We start from the raw sequence: 15,168 nt of genomic DNA, 5'->3' as shown, positions 1-15,168 counted from the left end.
CAGAGGAGAGACCCAGTCAGGCTGTTAGAGACTAGAGGAGAGACCCAGTCAGACTGTTAGATACTAGAGGAGAGACCCAGTCAGACTGTTAGATACTAGAGGAGAGACCTAGTCAGACTGTTAGATACTAGAGGAGAGACCCAGTCAGATACTAGAGGAGAGACCTAGTCAGACTGTTAGAGACTAGAGGAGAGACCCAGTCAGACTGTTAGATAGTAGAGGAGAGACCCAATCAGACTGTTAGATACTAGAGGAGAGACCCAGTCAGACTGTTAGATACTAGAGGAGAGACCCAGTCAGACTGTTAGATACTAGAGGAGAGACCCAGTCAGACTGTTAGAGACTAGAGGAGAGACCTAGTCAGACTGTTAGATACTAGAGGAGAGACCCAGTCAGACTGTTAGATACTAGAGGAGAGACCCAGTTAGACTGTTAGATACTAGAGGAGAGACCCAGTCAGGCTGTTAGAGACTAGAGGAGAGACCCAGTTAGATACTAGAGGAGAGACCCAGTTAGATACTAGAGGAGAGACCCAGTTAGACTGTTAGATACTAGAGGAGAGACCCAATCAGACTGTTAGATACTAGAGGAGAGACCCAGTCAGGCTGTTAGAGACTAGAGGAGAGACCCAGTCAGGCTGTTAGATACTAGAGGAGAGACCCAGTCAGGCTGTTAGAGACTAGATACTAGAGGAGAGACCCAGTTAGATACTAGAGGAGAGACCCAGTTAGACTGTTAGATACTAGAGGAGAGACCCAGTCAGACTGTTAGATACTAGAGGAGAGACCCAGTCAGGCTGTTAGAGACTAGAGGAGAGACCCAGTCAGACTGTTAGATACTAGAGGAGAGACCCAGTCAGGCTGTTAGAGACTAGAGGAGAGACCCAGTCAGGCTGTTAGATACTAGAGGAGAGACCCAGTCAGGCTGTTAGATACTAGAGGAGAGACCCAGTCAGACTGTTAGATACTAGAGGAGAGACCCAGTCAGACTGTTAGATACTAGAGGAGAGACCCAGTCAGGCTGTTAGATACTAGAGGAGAGACCCAGTCAGACTGTTAGAGACTAGAGGAGGGACCCAGTCAGGCTGTTAGATACTAGAGGAGAGACCCAGTCAGGCTGTTAGAGACTAGAGGAGAGACCCAGTCAGACTGTTAGATACTAGAGTAGAGACCCAGTCAGGCTGTTAGAGACTAGAGGAGAGACCCAGTCAGACTGTTAGAGACTAGAGGAGAGACCCAGTCAGGCTGTTAGATACTAGAGGAGAGACCCAGTCAGACTGTTAGATACTAGAGGAGAGACCCAGTCAGGCTGTTAGATACTAGAGGAGAGACCCAGTCAGACTGTTAGATACTAGTGGAGAGACCCAGTCAGACTGTTAGATACTAGAGGAGAGACCCAGTCAGGCTGTTAGATACTAGAGGAGAGACCCAGTCAGACTGTTAGATACTAGAGGAGAGACCCAGTCAGACTGTTAGATACTAGAGGAGAGACGCAGTCAGACTGTTAGATACTAGAGGAGAGACCCAGTCAGACTGTTAGATACTAGAGGAGAGACCCAGTCAGACTGTTAGATACTAGAGGAGAGACCCAGTCAGGCTGTTAGAGGAGAGACCCAGTCAGACTGTTAGATACTAGAGGGTAGACCCAGTCAGATACTAGAGGAGAGACCCAGTCAGACTGTTAGATACCAGAGGAGAGACCCAGTTAGAGACTAGAGGAGAGACCCAGTCAGACTGTTAGATACCAGAGGAGAGACCCAGTTAGATACTAGAGGAGAGACCCAGTCAGGCTGTTAGATACTAGAGGAGAGACCCAGTCAGGCTGTTAGATACTAGAGGAGAGACCTAGTCAGACTGTTAGATACTAGAGGAGAGACCCAGTCAGATTGTAGAGGAGAGACCCAGTCAGACTGTTAGATACTAGAGGAGAGACCCAGTCAGACTGTTAGATACTAGAGGAGAGACCCAGTCAGGCTGTTAGAGACTAGAGGAGAGACCCAGTCAGGCTGTTAGATACTAGTGGAGAGACCCAGTCAGACTGTTAGATACTAGAGGAGAGACCCAGTCAGGCTGTTAGATACTAGAGGAGAGACCCAGTCAGACTGTTAGATACTAGAGGAGAGACCCAGTCAGACTGTTAGATACTAGAGGAGAGACCCAGTCAGACTGTTAGATACTAGAGGAGAGACCCAGTCAGACTGTTAGATACTAGAGGAGAGACCCAGTCAGACTGTTAGATACTAGAGGAGAGACCCAGTCAGGCTGTTAGAGGAGAGACCCAGTCAGACTGTTAGATACTAGAGGGTAGACCCAGTCAGATACTAGAGGAGAGACCCAGTCAGACTGTTAGATACCAGAGGAGAGACCCAGTTAGAGACTAGAGGAGAGACCCAGTCAGACTGTTAGATACCAGAGGAGAGACCCAGTTAGATACTAGAGGAGAGACCCAGTCAGGCTGTTAGATACTAGAGGAGAGACCCAGTCAGGCTGTTAGATACTAGAGGAGAGACCTAGTCAGACTGTTAGATACTAGAGGAGAGACCCAGTCAGATTGTAGAGGAGAGACCCAGTCAGACTGTTAGATACTAGAGGAGAGACCCAGTCAGACTGTTAGATACTAGAGGAGAGACCCAGTCAGGCTGTTAGAGACTAGAGGAGAGACCCAGTCAGGCTGTTAGATACTAGAGGAGAGACCCAGTTAGATACTAGAGGAGAGACCCAGTTAAATACTAGAGGAGAGACCCAGTCAGACTGTTAGAGACTAGAGGAGAGACCCAGTCAGGCTGTTAGATACTAGAGGAGAGACCCAGTCAGGCTGTTAGATACTAGAGGAGAGACCCAGTCAGACTGTTAGATACTAGAGGAGAGACCCAGTCAGACTGTTAGATACTAGAGGAGGGACCCAGTCTGACTGTTAGAGACTAGAGGAGAGACCCAGTCAGACTGTTAGAGACTAGAGGAGAGACCCAGTCAGGCTGTTAGAGACTAGAGGAGAGACCCAGTCAGACTGTTAGATACTAGAGGAGAGACCTAGTCAGACTGTTAGATACTAGAGGAGAGACCCAGTCAGATACTAGAGGAGAGACCCAGTCAGGCTGTTAGATACTAGAGGAGAGACCCAGTCAGACTGTTAGATACTAGAGGAGAGACCCAGTAAGACTGTTAGAGACTAGAGGAGAGACCCAGTCAGGCTGTTAGAGACTAGAGGAGAGACCCAGTCAGACTGTTAGATACTAGAGGAGAGACCCAGTCAGGCTGTTAGATACTAGAGGAGAGACCCAGACTGTTAGATACTAGAGGAGAGACCCAGTCAGACTGTTAGATACTAGAGGAGAGACCCAGTCAGACTGTTAGATACTAGAGGAGAGACCCAGTCAGACTGTTAGAGACTAGAGGAGAGACCCAGTCAGACTGTTAGATACTAGAGGAGAGACCCAGTCAGACTGTTAGAGACTAGAGGAGAGACCCAGTCAGACTGTTAGAGACCAGAGGAGAGACCCAGTCAGGCTGTTAGAGACTAGAGGAGAGATCCAGTCAGACTGTTAGATACTAGAGGGTAGACCCAGTCAGACTGTTAGATACTAGAGGAGAGACCCAGTCAGACTGTTAGATACTAGAGGAGAGACCCAGTCAGGCTGTTAGAGACTAGAGGAGAGAACCAATCAGACTGTTAGATACTAGAGGAGAGACCCAGTCAGACTGTTAGAGACTAGAGGAAAGACCCAGTCAGACTGTTAGATACTAGAGGAGAGACCCAGTCAGGCTGTTAGAGACTAGAGGAGAGACCCAGTTAGATACTAGAGGAAAGACCCAGTTAGATACTAGAGGAGAGACCCAGTTAGACTGTTAGATACTAGAGGAAAGACCCAGTCAGACTGTTAGATACTAGAGGAGAGATCCAGTCAGGCTGTTAGAGACTAGAGGAGAGACCCAGTCAGACTGTTAGAGACTAGAGGAGAGACCCAGTCAGGCTGTTAGATACTAGAGGAGAGACCCAGTCAGGCTGTTAGATACTAGAGGAGAGACCCAGTCAGACTGTTAGATACTAGAGGAGAGACCCAGTCAGACTGTTAGATACTAGAGGAGGGACCCAATCAGACTGTTAGAGACTAGAGGAGAGACCCAGTCAGACTGTTAGAGACTAGAGGAGAGACCCAGTCAGGCTGTTACAGACTAGAGGAGAAACCCAGTCAGGCTGTTAGAGACTAGAAGAGAGACCCAGTCAGGCTGTTAGAGACTAGAGGAGAGACCTAGTCAGACTGTTAGATACTAGAGGAGAGACCCAGTCAGATACTAGAGGAGAGACCCAGTCAGACTGTTAGAGACTAGAGGAGAGACCCAGTCAGGCTGTTAGAGACTAGAGGAGAGACCCAGTCAGACTGTTAGATACTAGAGGAGAGACCCAGTCAGACTGTTAGATACTAGAGGAGAGACCCAGTCAGACTGTTAGATACTAGAGGAGAGACCCAGTCAGGCTGTTAGATACTAGAGGAGAGACCCAGTCAGACTGTTAGAGACTAGAGGAGAGACCCAGTCAGACTGTTAGATACTAGAGGAGAGACCCAGTCAGGCTGTTAGATACTAGAGGAGAGGCCCAGACTGTTAGATACTAGAGGAGAGACCCAGTCAGACTGTTAGATACTAGAGGAGAGACCCAGTCAGACTGTTAGATACTAGAGGAGAGACCCAGTCAGACTGTTAGAGACTAGAGGAGAGACCCAGTCAGACTGTTAGAGACCAGAGGAGAGACCCAGTCAGGCTGTTAGAGACTAGAGGAGAGACCCAGTCAGACTGTTAGATACTAGAGGAGAGACCCAGTCAGATTGTAGAGGAGAGACCCAGTCAGACTGTTAGATACTAGAGGGTAGACCCAGTCAGACTGTTAGATACTAGAGGAGAGACCCAGTCAGATTGTTAGATACTAGAGGAGAGACCCAGTCAGGCTGTTAGAGACTAGAGGAGAGACCCAGTCAGACTGTTAGATACTAGAGGAGAGACCCAGTCAGGCTGTTAGATACTAGAGGAGAGACCCAGTCACACTGTAGAGGAGAGACCCAGTCAGACTGTTAGATACTAGAGGGTAGACCCAGTCAGACTGTTAGATACTAGAGGAGAGACCCAGTCAGACTGTTAGATACTAGAGGAGAGACCCAGTCAGGCTGTTAGAGACTAGAGGAGAGAACCAATCAGACTGTTAGATACTAGAGGAGAGACCCAGTCAGACTGTTAGATACTAGAGGAGAGACCCAGTCAGACTGTTAGATACTAGAGGAGAGACCCATTCAGACTGTTAGATACTAGAGGAGAGACCCAGTCAGGCTGTTAGATACTAGAGGAGAGACCCAGTCAGACTGTTAGAGACTAGAGGAGAGACCCAGTCAGACTGTTAGATACTAGAGGAGAGACCCAGTCAGGCTGTTAGATACTAGAGGAGAGACCCAGACTGTTAGATACTAGAGGAGAGACCCAGTCAGACTGTTAGATACTAGAGGAGAGACCCAGTCAGACTGTTAGATACTAGAGGAGAGACCCAGTCAGACTGTTAGAGACTAGAGGAGAGACCCAGTCAGACTGTTAGATACTAGAGGAGAGACCCAGTCAGACTGTTAGAGACTAGAGGAGAGACCCAGTCAGACTGTTAGAGACCAGAGGAGAGACCCAGTCAGGCTGTTAGAGACTAGAGGAGAGATCCAGTCAGACTGTTAGATACTAGAGGGTAGACCCAGTCAGACTGTTAGATACTAGAGGAGAGACCCAGTCAGACTGTTAGATACTAGAGGAGAGACCCAGTCAGGCTGTTAGAGACTAGAGGAGAGAACCAATCAGACTGTTAGATACTAGAGGAGAGACCCAGTCAGACTGTTAGAGACTAGAGGAAAGACCCAGTCAGACTGTTAGATACTAGAGGAGAGACCCAGTCAGGCTGTTAGAGACTAGAGGAGAGACCCAGTTAGATACTAGAGGAAAGACCCAGTTAGATACTAGAGGAGAGACCCAGTTAGACTGTTAGATACTAGAGGAAAGACCCAGTCAGACTGTTAGATACTAGAGGAGAGATCCAGTCAGGCTGTTAGAGACTAGAGGAGAGACCCAGTCAGACTGTTAGAGACTAGAGGAGAGACCCAGTCAGGCTGTTAGATACTAGAGGAGAGACCCAGTCAGGCTGTTAGATACTAGAGGAGAGACCCAGTCAGACTGTTAGATACTAGAGGAGAGACCCAGTCAGACTGTTAGATACTAGAGGAGGGACCCAATCAGACTGTTAGAGACTAGAGGAGAGACCCAGTCAGACTGTTAGAGACTAGAGGAGAGACCCAGTCAGGCTGTTACAGACTAGAGGAGAAACCCAGTCAGGCTGTTAGAGACTAGAAGAGAGACCCAGTCAGGCTGTTAGAGACTAGAGGAGAGACCCAGTCAGACTGTTAGAGACTAGAGGAGAGACCAAGTCAGACTGTTAGATAGTAGAGGAGAGACCCAGTCAGATACTAGAGGAGAGACCCAGTCAGACTGTTAGAGACTAGAGGAGAGACCCAGTCAGGCTGTTAGAGACTAGAGGAGAGACCCAGTCAGACTGTTAGATACTAGAGGAGAGACCCAGTCAGACTGTTAGATACTAGAGGAGAGACCCAGTCAGACTGTTAGATACTAGAGGAGAGACCCAGTCAGATACTAGAGGAGAGACCCAGTCAGACTGTTAGATACTAGAGGGTAGACCCAGTCAGATACTAGAGGAGAGACCCAGTCAGACTGTTAGATACCAGAGGAGAGACCCAGTTAGAGACTAGAGGAGAGACCCAGTCAGACTGTTAGATACCAGAGGAGAGACCCAGTTAGATACTAGAGGAGAGACCCAGTCAGGCTGTTAGATACTAGAGGAGAGACCCAGTCAGGCTGTTAGATACTAGAGGAGAGACCTAGTCAGACTGTTAGATACTAGAGGAGAGACCCAGTCAGATTGTAGAGGAGAGACCCAGTCAGACTGTTAGATACTAGAGGAGAGACCCAGTCAGACTGTTAGATACTAGAGGAGAGACCCAGTCAGGCTGTTAGAGACTAGAGGAGAGACCCAGTCAGGCTGTTAGATACTAGTGGAGAGACCCAGTCAGACTGTTAGATACTAGAGGAGAGACCCAGTCAGGCTGTTAGATACTAGAGGAGAGACCCAGTCAGACTGTTAGATACTAGAGGAGAGACCCAGTCAGACTGTTAGATACTAGAGGAGAGACCCAGTCAGACTGTTAGATACTAGAGGAGAGACCCAGTCAGACTGTTAGATACTAGAGGAGAGACCCAGTCAGACTGTTAGATACTAGAGGAGAGACCCAGTCAGGCTGTTAGAGGAGAGACCCAGTCAGACTGTTAGATACTAGAGGGTAGACCCAGTCAGATACTAGAGGAGAGACCCAGTCAGACTGTTAGATACCAGAGGAGAGACCCAGTTAGAGACTAGAGGAGAGACCCAGTCAGACTGTTAGATACCAGAGGAGAGACCCAGTTAGATACTAGAGGAGAGACCCAGTCAGGCTGTTAGATACTAGAGGAGAGACCCAGTCAGGCTGTTAGATACTAGAGGAGAGACCTAGTCAGACTGTTAGATACTAGAGGAGAGACCCAGTCAGATTGTAGAGGAGAGACCCAGTCAGACTGTTAGATACTAGAGGAGAGACCCAGTCAGACTGTTAGATACTAGAGGAGAGACCCAGTCAGGCTGTTAGAGACTAGAGGAGAGACCCAGTCAGGCTGTTAGATACTAGAGGAGAGACCCAGTTAGATACTAGAGGAGAGACCCAGTTAAATACTAGAGGAGAGACCCAGTCAGACTGTTAGAGACTAGAGGAGAGACCCAGTCAGGCTGTTAGATACTAGAGGAGAGACCCAGTCAGGCTGTTAGATACTAGAGGAGAGACCCAGTCAGACTGTTAGATACTAGAGGAGAGACCCAGTCAGACTGTTAGATACTAGAGGAGGGACCCAGTCTGACTGTTAGAGACTAGAGGAGAGACCCAGTCAGACTGTTAGAGACTAGAGGAGAGACCCAGTCAGGCTGTTAGAGACTAGAGGAGAGACCCAGTCAGACTGTTAGATACTAGAGGAGAGACCTAGTCAGACTGTTAGATACTAGAGGAGAGACCCAGTCAGATACTAGAGGAGAGACCCAGTCAGGCTGTTAGATACTAGAGGAGAGACCCAGTCAGACTGTTAGATACTAGAGGAGAGACCCAGTAAGACTGTTAGAGACTAGAGGAGAGACCCAGTCAGGCTGTTAGAGACTAGAGGAGAGACCCAGTCAGACTGTTAGATACTAGAGGAGAGACCCAGTCAGGCTGTTAGATACTAGAGGAGAGACCCAGACTGTTAGATACTAGAGGAGAGACCCAGTCAGACTGTTAGATACTAGAGGAGAGACCCAGTCAGACTGTTAGATACTAGAGGAGAGACCCAGTCAGACTGTTAGAGACTAGAGGAGAGACCCAGTCAGACTGTTAGATACTAGAGGAGAGACCCAGTCAGACTGTTAGAGACTAGAGGAGAGACCCAGTCAGACTGTTAGAGACCAGAGGAGAGACCCAGTCAGGCTGTTAGAGACTAGAGGAGAGATCCAGTCAGACTGTTAGATACTAGAGGGTAGACCCAGTCAGACTGTTAGATACTAGAGGAGAGACCCAGTCAGACTGTTAGATACTAGAGGAGAGACCCAGTCAGGCTGTTAGAGACTAGAGGAGAGAACCAATCAGACTGTTAGATACTAGAGGAGAGACCCAGTCAGACTGTTAGAGACTAGAGGAAAGACCCAGTCAGACTGTTAGATACTAGAGGAGAGACCCAGTCAGGCTGTTAGAGACTAGAGGAGAGACCCAGTTAGATACTAGAGGAAAGACCCAGTTAGATACTAGAGGAGAGACCCAGTTAGACTGTTAGATACTAGAGGAAAGACCCAGTCAGACTGTTAGATACTAGAGGAGAGATCCAGTCAGGCTGTTAGAGACTAGAGGAGAGACCCAGTCAGACTGTTAGAGACTAGAGGAGAGACCCAGTCAGGCTGTTAGATACTAGAGGAGAGACCCAGTCAGGCTGTTAGATACTAGAGGAGAGACCCAGTCAGACTGTTAGATACTAGAGGAGAGACCCAGTCAGACTGTTAGATACTAGAGGAGGGACCCAATCAGACTGTTAGAGACTAGAGGAGAGACCCAGTCAGACTGTTAGAGACTAGAGGAGAGACCCAGTCAGGCTGTTACAGACTAGAGGAGAAACCCAGTCAGGCTGTTAGAGACTAGAAGAGAGACCCAGTCAGGCTGTTAGAGACTAGAGGAGAGACCTAGTCAGACTGTTAGATACTAGAGGAGAGACCCAGTCAGATACTAGAGGAGAGACCCAGTCAGACTGTTAGAGACTAGAGGAGAGACCCAGTCAGGCTGTTAGAGACTAGAGGAGAGACCCAGTCAGACTGTTAGATACTAGAGGAGAGACCCAGTCAGACTGTTAGATACTAGAGGAGAGACCCAGTCAGACTGTTAGATACTAGAGGAGAGACCCAGTCAGGCTGTTAGATACTAGAGGAGAGACCCAGTCAGACTGTTAGAGACTAGAGGAGAGACCCAGTCAGACTGTTAGATACTAGAGGAGAGACCCAGTCAGGCTGTTAGATACTAGAGGAGAGGCCCAGACTGTTAGATACTAGAGGAGAGACCCAGTCAGACTGTTAGATACTAGAGGAGAGACCCAGTCAGACTGTTAGATACTAGAGGAGAGACCCAGTCAGACTGTTAGAGACTAGAGGAGAGACCCAGTCAGACTGTTAGAGACCAGAGGAGAGACCCAGTCAGGCTGTTAGAGACTAGAGGAGAGACCCAGTCAGACTGTTAGATACTAGAGGAGAGACCCAGTCAGATTGTAGAGGAGAGACCCAGTCAGACTGTTAGATACTAGAGGGTAGACCCAGTCAGACTGTTAGATACTAGAGGAGAGACCCAGTCAGATTGTTAGATACTAGAGGAGAGACCCAGTCAGGCTGTTAGAGACTAGAGGAGAGACCCAGTCAGACTGTTAGATACTAGAGGAGAGACCCAGTCAGGCTGTTAGATACTAGAGGAGAGACCCAGTCACACTGTAGAGGAGAGACCCAGTCAGACTGTTAGATACTAGAGGGTAGACCCAGTCAGACTGTTAGATACTAGAGGAGAGACCCAGTCAGACTGTTAGATACTAGAGGAGAGACCCAGTCAGGCTGTTAGAGACTAGAGGAGAGAACCAATCAGACTGTTAGATACTAGAGGAGAGACCCAGTCAGACTGTTAGATACTAGAGGAGAGACCCAGTCAGACTGTTAGATACTAGAGGAGAGACCCATTCAGACTGTTAGATACTAGAGGAGAGACCCAGTCAGGCTGTTAGATACTAGAGGAGAGACCCAGTCAGACTGTTAGAGACTAGAGGAGAGACCCAGTCAGACTGTTAGATACTAGAGGAGAGACCCAGTCAGGCTGTTAGATACTAGAGGAGAGACCCAGACTGTTAGATACTAGAGGAGAGACCCAGTCAGACTGTTAGATACTAGAGGAGAGACCCAGTCAGACTGTTAGATACTAGAGGAGAGACCCAGTCAGACTGTTAGAGACTAGAGGAGAGACCCAGTCAGACTGTTAGATACTAGAGGAGAGACCCAGTCAGACTGTTAGAGACTAGAGGAGAGACCCAGTCAGACTGTTAGAGACCAGAGGAGAGACCCAGTCAGGCTGTTAGAGACTAGAGGAGAGATCCAGTCAGACTGTTAGATACTAGAGGGTAGACCCAGTCAGACTGTTAGATACTAGAGGAGAGACCCAGTCAGACTGTTAGATACTAGAGGAGAGACCCAGTCAGGCTGTTAGAGACTAGAGGAGAGAACCAATCAGACTGTTAGATACTAGAGGAGAGACCCAGTCAGACTGTTAGAGACTAGAGGAAAGACCCAGTCAGACTGTTAGATACTAGAGGAGAGACCCAGTCAGGCTGTTAGAGACTAGAGGAGAGACCCAGTTAGATACTAGAGGAAAGACCCAGTTAGATACTAGAGGAGAGACCCAGTTAGACTGTTAGATACTAGAGGAAAGACCCAGTCAGACTGTTAGATACTAGAGGAGAGATCCAGTCAGGCTGTTAGAGACTAGAGGAGAGACCCAGTCAGACTGTTAGAGACTAGAGGAGAGACCCAGTCAGGCTGTTAGATACTAGAGGAGAGACCCAGTCAGGCTGTTAGATACTAGAGGAGAGACCCAGTCAGACTGTTAGATACTAGAGGAGAGACCCAGTCAGACTGTTAGATACTAGAGGAGGGACCCAATCAGACTGTTAGAGACTAGAGGAGAGACCCAGTCAGACTGTTAGAGACTAGAGGAGAGACCCAGTCAGGCTGTTACAGACTAGAGGAGAAACCCAGTCAGGCTGTTAGAGACTAGAAGAGAGACCCAGTCAGGCTGTTAGAGACTAGAGGAGAGACCCAGTCAGACTGTTAGAGACTAGAGGAGAGACCTAGTCAGACTGTTAGATACTAGAGGAGAGACCCAGTCAGATACTAGAGGAGAGACCCAGTCAGACTGTTAGAGACTAGAGGAGAGACCCAGTCAGGCTGTTAGAGACTAGAGGAGAGACCCAGTCAGACTGTTAGATACTAGAGGAGAGACCCAGTCAGACTGTTAGATACTAGAGGAGAGACCCAGTCAGACTGTTAGATACTAGAGGAGAGACCCAGTCAGGCTGTTAGATACTAGAGGAGAGACCCAGTCAGACTGTTAGAGACTAGACGAGAGACCCAGTCAGACTGTTAGATACTAGAGGAGAGACCCAGTCAGGCTGTTAGATACTAGAGGAGAGGCCCAGACTGTTAGATACTAGAGGAGAGACCCAGTCAGACTGTTAGATACTAGAGGAGAGACCCAGTCAGACTGTTAGATACTAGAGGAGAGACCCAGTCAGACTGTTAGAGACTAGAGGAGAGACCCAGTCAGACTGTTAGAGACCAGAGGAGAGACCCAGTCAGGCTGTTAGAGACTAGAGGAGAGACCCAGTCAGACTGTTAGATACTAGAGGAGAGACCCAGTCAGATTGTAGAGGAGAGACCCAGTCAGACTGTTAGATACTAGAGGGTAGACCCAGTCAGACTGTTAGATACTAGAGGAGAGACCCAGTCAGATTGTTAGATACTAGAGGAGAGACCCAGTTAGGCTGTTAGAGACTAGAGGAGAGACCCAGTCAGACTGTTAGATACTAGAGGAGAGACCCAGTCAGGCTGTTAGATACTAGAGGAGAGACCCAGTCACACTGTAGAGGAGAGACCCAGTCAGACTGTTAGATACTAGAGGGTAGACCCAGTCAGACTGTTAGATACTAGAGGAGAGACCCAGTCAGACTGTTAGATACTAGAGGAGAGACCCAGTCAGGCTGTTAGAGACTAGAGGAGAGAACCAATCAGACTGTTAGATACTAGAGGAGAGACCCAGTCAGACTGTTAGATACTAGAGAGACCCAGTCAGGCTGTTAGATACTAGAGGAGAGACCCAGTCAGGCTGTTAGATACTAGAGGAGAGACCCAGTCAGACTGTTAGATACTAGAGGAGAGACCCAGTCAGGCTGTTATAGACTAGAGGAGAGACCCAGTCAGACTGTTAGATACTAGAGGAGAGACCCAGTCAGGCTGTTAGATACTAGAGGAGATACCCAGTCAGACTGTAGAGGAGAGACCCAGTCAGGCTGTTAGATACTAGAGGGTAGACCCAGTCAGACTGTTAGATACTAGAGGAGAGACCCAGTCAGACTGTTAGAGACTAGAGGAGAGACCCAGTCAGACTGTTAGATACTAGAGGGTAGACCCAGTCAGACTGTTAGATACTAGAGGAGAGACCCAGTCAGACTGTTAGATACTAGAGGAGAGACCCAGTCAGACTGTTAGATACTAGAGGAGAGACCCAGTTAGGCTGTTAGAGACTAGAGGAGAGACCCAGTCAGACTGTTAGATACTAGAGGAGAGACCCAGTCAGGCTGTTAGATACTAGAGGAGAGACCCAGTCAGACTGTAGAGGAGAGACCCAGTCAGACTGTTAGATACTAGAGGATAGACCCAGTCAGACTGTTAGATACTAGAGGAGAGACCCAGTCAGACTGTTAGAGACTAGAGGAGAGACCCAGTCAGACTGTTAGATACTAGAGGGTAGACCCAGTCAGACTGTTAGATACTAGAGGAGAGACCCAGTCAGACTGTTAGATACTAGAGGAGAGACCCAGTCAGACTGTTAGATACTAGAGGAGAGACCCAGTTAGGCTGTTAGAGACTAGAGGAGAGACCCAGTCAGACTGTTAGATACTAGAGGAGAGACCCAGTCAGACTGTTAGATACTAGAGGAGAGACCCAGTCAGGCTCATCCATCCACAACTTTCAGAGTTTTACTGTAACAAGCTGGCCAGTCCTGTTACATAGTGTGAGTGGGGGGATTTTACTATAGACAGACATTAGTATCCACTTTAAATGCCCACTCTGTGATATTTACAGCTCTCACTCTAGCCTGTACTGTGTTCTGGAGGCTCTCATATTACCTCATGTCCTGTGGAGCCGATAGGTTTGATGTTTGGATGTATGGAGGTGCAGGTCGGTGGTGGTACAGCGGTTAACGATCCTTCTCCTGTGCTTGTGTTTCCCAGGGTGACCGTGGTCCTGCAGGTCCGTTGGGTCCTCCTGGGGAGATGGGGTCCAGGGTAAGTACAGAACTAAGTACACAATGTCTATATGCACCACTTAGAGAGAGTGTCTGGAAGCATTACACTGGTGGCATGTTGGCAGCTCAGTCCCTGCCTCCCAGGGGTTTGGAGGCATATCAACAGCACTTTTTGTTATCTTAGTTTCTGTATTTTCTGTGTTTGATCAACTTTAACTCTGAACCTCAAGGCATTATCTAAAAATGATGTAACTACTGTATGGCTCTGTCCCATATCTTAATATAAATGTTATTTCCTCTTTAGCGTTTGGGATACCTATCTTAGAGTTCGGTACACTATCCTCCTATGTTCTCTTCCCCTGTCTGTCTGTGAATGTTCTTCTGTAGTCTTGACCTGTGTCCCTCTCTCTCTGTGTCTGTCTGTGAATGTTCTTCTGTAGTCTTGACCTGTGTCCCTCTCTCTGTGTATGTCTGTGAATGTTCTTCTGTAGTCTTGGCCTGTGTCCCTCTCTCTCTGTGTCTGTCTGTGAATGTTCTTCTGTAGTCTTGACCTGTGTCACTCTCTCTCTGTGTCTGTCTGTGAATGTTCTTCTGTAATCTTGGCCTGTGTCCCTCTCTCTCTGTCTGTCTGTGAATGTTCTTCTGTAGTCTTGACCTGTGTCCCTCTCTCTGTGTCTGTCTGTGAATGTTCTTCTGTAGTCTTGGCCTGTGTCCCTCTCTCTCTGTGTCTGTCTGTGAATGTTCTTCTGTAGTCTTGACCTGTGTCCCTCTCTCTCGGTGTCTGTGTGTGAATGTTCTTCTGTAGTCTTGGCCTGTGTTCCTCTCTCTCTGTGTCTGTCTGTGAATGTTATTCTGTAGTCTTGACCTGTGTCCCTCTCTCTCTGTGTCTGTGTGTGAATGTTCTTCTGTAGTCTTGGCCTGTGTCCCTCTCTCTCTGTGTCTGTCTGTGAATGTTATTCTGTAGTCTTGACCTGTGTCCCTCTCTCTCTGTGTCTGTCTGTGAATGTTCTTCTGTAGTCTTGGCCTGTGTCCCTCTCTCTCTGTGTCTGTCTGTGAATGTTCTTCTGTAGTCTTGACCTGTGTCCCTCTCTCTCGGTGTCTGTCTGTGAATGTTATTCTGTAGTCTTGACCTGTGTCCCTCTCTCTCTGTGTCTGTCTGTGAATGTTCTTCTGTAGTCTTGACCTGTGTCCCTCTCTCTCTGTGTCTGTCTGTGAAAGTTCTTCTGTAGCCTTGACCTGTGTACCTCTCTCTCTCTGTCTGTGAATGCTCTGTTATAGCCTTGACCTGTGTCTCTCCCCCTCGCTCTCTCTCCCTGTGGTTAAGCCCTGCCTGTGTCTGTGAGCATTCTAGTGTAGCAGAGCTTTGTGAGCACTGCAGTGTTCTGTGGAGTGTCTGGAGACAGAGAGAGACTGGTTGATGTTCCTTGCTGGCTTAGGGCCTGTGGACAGACAGCTCCAGGTTTGTGTCTTTGGTCACCAGC

The 15,168-nt window shown here is 48.3% G+C and overlaps 1 protein-coding gene across 1 annotated transcript in view; it reads left to right on the top strand.

The window, feature by feature from the left end:
- The window catches only part of LOC139398202 (collagen alpha-1(XXIV) chain-like), a gene marked incomplete at both ends in the record, with an annotated part of 51,390 nt that overhangs the window by 29,756 nt on the left and 6,466 nt on the right, over positions 1 to 15,168 (top strand). Inside the window, one exon of the mRNA XM_071144323.1 lies at positions 13,674 to 13,727. Within this exon, the coding sequence (XP_071000424.1) occupies positions 13,674 to 13,727 (54 nt within the window). The remainder of the gene's footprint in view (positions 1 to 13,673; positions 13,728 to 15,168) is intronic.

Source organism: Oncorhynchus clarkii, unplaced genomic scaffold, assembly GCF_045791955.1.
Source record: "Oncorhynchus clarkii lewisi isolate Uvic-CL-2024 unplaced genomic scaffold, UVic_Ocla_1.0 unplaced_contig_12973_pilon_pilon, whole genome shotgun sequence".
In the NCBI taxonomy this organism is placed as follows: Eukaryota; Metazoa; Chordata; class Actinopteri; order Salmoniformes; family Salmonidae; genus Oncorhynchus; species Oncorhynchus clarkii.
The sequence above is the reverse complement of the archived record's forward strand: the minus strand, read 5'-3'. Positions and strand labels throughout refer to the sequence as shown.